At 45.6% G+C, this 2,379-nt stretch overlaps 1 protein-coding gene across 1 annotated transcript; it reads right to left on the bottom strand.

Moving 5' to 3' along the window:
* Nucleotides 1–1,208: 1,208 nt before the first annotated feature.
* Nucleotides 1,209–2,168, bottom strand: LOC103560509 (olfactory receptor 10Q1). Its single transcript, XM_008534638.2, has one exon. It carries the CDS (start codon nucleotides 2,166–2,168, stop codon nucleotides 1,209–1,211), a length of 960 nt encoding a protein of 319 aa, XP_008532860.1.
* Nucleotides 2,169–2,379: the final 211 nt, after the last annotated feature.

Below are 2,379 nucleotides of genomic sequence, written 5' to 3'. Positions count from 1 at the left end.
TTTGTTTGACCCTGTCAATTTTTTGAGGTTATGATTTTAGGACAAGAATTATTGAATTAAAGAATAGAAACCTTTCTAGGCCTTTGGTATACTTAGCTATATGACGTTTGGAAGGGTCATACCAATCTTAGATCTGTTTTAATATCCACTGGCAGACACTCTACTCACTTCCTGGAGCTGTGAACTAAAGTCAGTTTTATGGGCTGGATCCAGACTCATGCCTGATAGGTTGTCCCCTCTTCTATTTGCTCTGGGAGAGATAATTCCTGTTAAGAATTGTCTCTGGAGCCCTCTTCACCTCACTGTTCCTCAGGGTGTAAATGAGAAGGTTTTGCAGTGTGATGTCAGCTGTGAACACTAGAGAGGGATGCCGCTTCTACTTGAGGATTTATCTGTGGTTGGGGCACAGGTACAGGAAGATGCTACAGCCATCTAGCACTAGGTAGGAGGAACAGTGGCACCACCTTTTAAGCAGCTCTATGAGCAGCAGCCAATATTAAGGCACTGGAAGAGGTGAAGAAGGCGGAACAGCAGAGGCTTTGTGAAAGCCATAGCATAGACAGCTCATGCACTCAGTGCTAGCATCAACCAGGTGCAGTTTTCAATACTCTAGCATGACTGGCACACAGTTGGTGCTTAGTCAATGAATGCGAATTCCTGACCACTTCCTGGCATGGCAGAATGAAAGAAAATGAAGGCAACCTGTTAGGATATATGGAATGAAGGAAATGGATGCATTAAATGAGTTATTGTTTGCCATACATTCAAATCTAAAACAATAATAAAATATATTCCTTTGAGTAAAATTTATGTCTTTATGAATAGTCCTTACTTAAGGCACCTTTCACAGGATAAACTAACATTATTGCTTCCTCAGGAGGGAGGATGTCTAAAGTTATCAACCTTTATTCCCAGGATGTATGGGTGGGTTCCTGATAGAGCAATTGGCCTTGGTGTCACCATAGTGAGCTATCATCTTCAAAACAGGGCTAGGATAATAAAGCTCCCGCATTAAAAGTTTTGTCCAAGTTTTCAAATCTTATGCAAAGTACTTGAAGAAAATCAGTGCAGATGGTGGACATGGGGCAATTATGGCAAAAGAGAAACATCAACTGCAAAGTGTGGTGAAGTATTATAATTCTATATTTGTCATTTAGAATTTACCATCATGGCAAATGACAGACACCAACCACAGTTCCCCTAAGCCTTCAACTAGTGTCAGAGGCTGCTTTACCAATGATGACATTCCTCAGAGCACCTCGGACATCTTTGTTGCGCAGAGTGTAAATAAGAGGGTTGAGTAAGGGGGTGACAAAAGTGTAGACCAGGGCGATTTGGCGGTCCTCATCCTCTGAGGTGCTGGAACGAGGGCGCAGATAGACCAGGCTGCAACAGCCATACTGCAGCAAGACCACAGTGAGATGGGAGGAGCAGGTAGAGAAGGCCCGGCGGCGGCCCTCTGCAGAGCGGATGCGCAGGATGGCACAGGTGATGAACACATAGGAGACACAGATAAGTAGGAAGGGGACAGTCAGCACCAGGATGCCCACGACATAGAGGACGGCCTGGTGCACATGGATGTCAGCGCAGGCCAGCCGCAGGACCGGAGGCACATCACAGAGGAAGTGGTTGATTTCCTGATAGTGCCCACAGAAGGGCAGGGTGAAGATTAAGGATGTGAGCTGCAGGGAGAGGAAGACGGCCAGGCCCAGGGCACTGGCCACCATCTGGATGCACAGCTTCTGGGTCATGATGAGGGTGTAGTGTAGTGGGTGGCAGATGGCCATGTAGCGATCATACGCCATGACTGCCAAAAGAAAACAGTCCGTGCTGCCAAGGGTAACAAAAAAGAACATTTGGGTCCCACAGCCAGCCAACGCAATGGGCTTCTGGGCCCCAAAAATGTTAGAAAGCATCAAAGGCACCACAACAGAGGTGTAGCAGATTTCCAGGAAAGACAGATTGGACAGGAAGAAATACATTGGGGTGCGGAGGGAGCTGTGTGCACACACCACCCAGATGATGGCTGTGTTGCCACAAAGGATCATCAAGTAGAGGAAGAGGAAGAGTAGGAAAAGGAGAACCTGGAATTCAGGCACAGCTGTGAACACACGGAACACAAACTCAGTGGGGCCAGATAGGTTGAGGACGGGGCTCCTAGAAAACATGTCTCCTGCAAAAGAACAGAAAGTGCTGAACCTTCCTTTGCTGAGTCACTTTATTACCTGAAGAAAAAGTAGAGATTTTAAATTTGAATTTTTATTTGGAATTACTTATTTAGTATCCAGTTTCCAGTCTCAAGGCTTGGAATGAATTCACAGTAGAGTGTATGGGATATTTTTCCATGGAAATCTTCATGAATAGGATAGATCCTCATCT

The sequence above is a fragment of the Equus przewalskii genome, chromosome 11 (assembly GCF_037783145.1).
Source record: "Equus przewalskii isolate Varuska chromosome 11, EquPr2, whole genome shotgun sequence".
Lineage (NCBI taxonomy): Eukaryota > Metazoa > Chordata > Mammalia > Perissodactyla > Equidae > Equus > Equus przewalskii.
This window is presented reverse-complemented; position numbering and strand designations above follow the sequence as displayed.

Excerpts from the sequence above, each read along its gene's own strand:
- LOC103560509 (XM_008534638.2), bottom strand. The coding sequence starts at position 2,168 with ATGTTTTCTAGGAGCCCCGTCCTCAACCTATCTGGCCCCACTGAGTTT.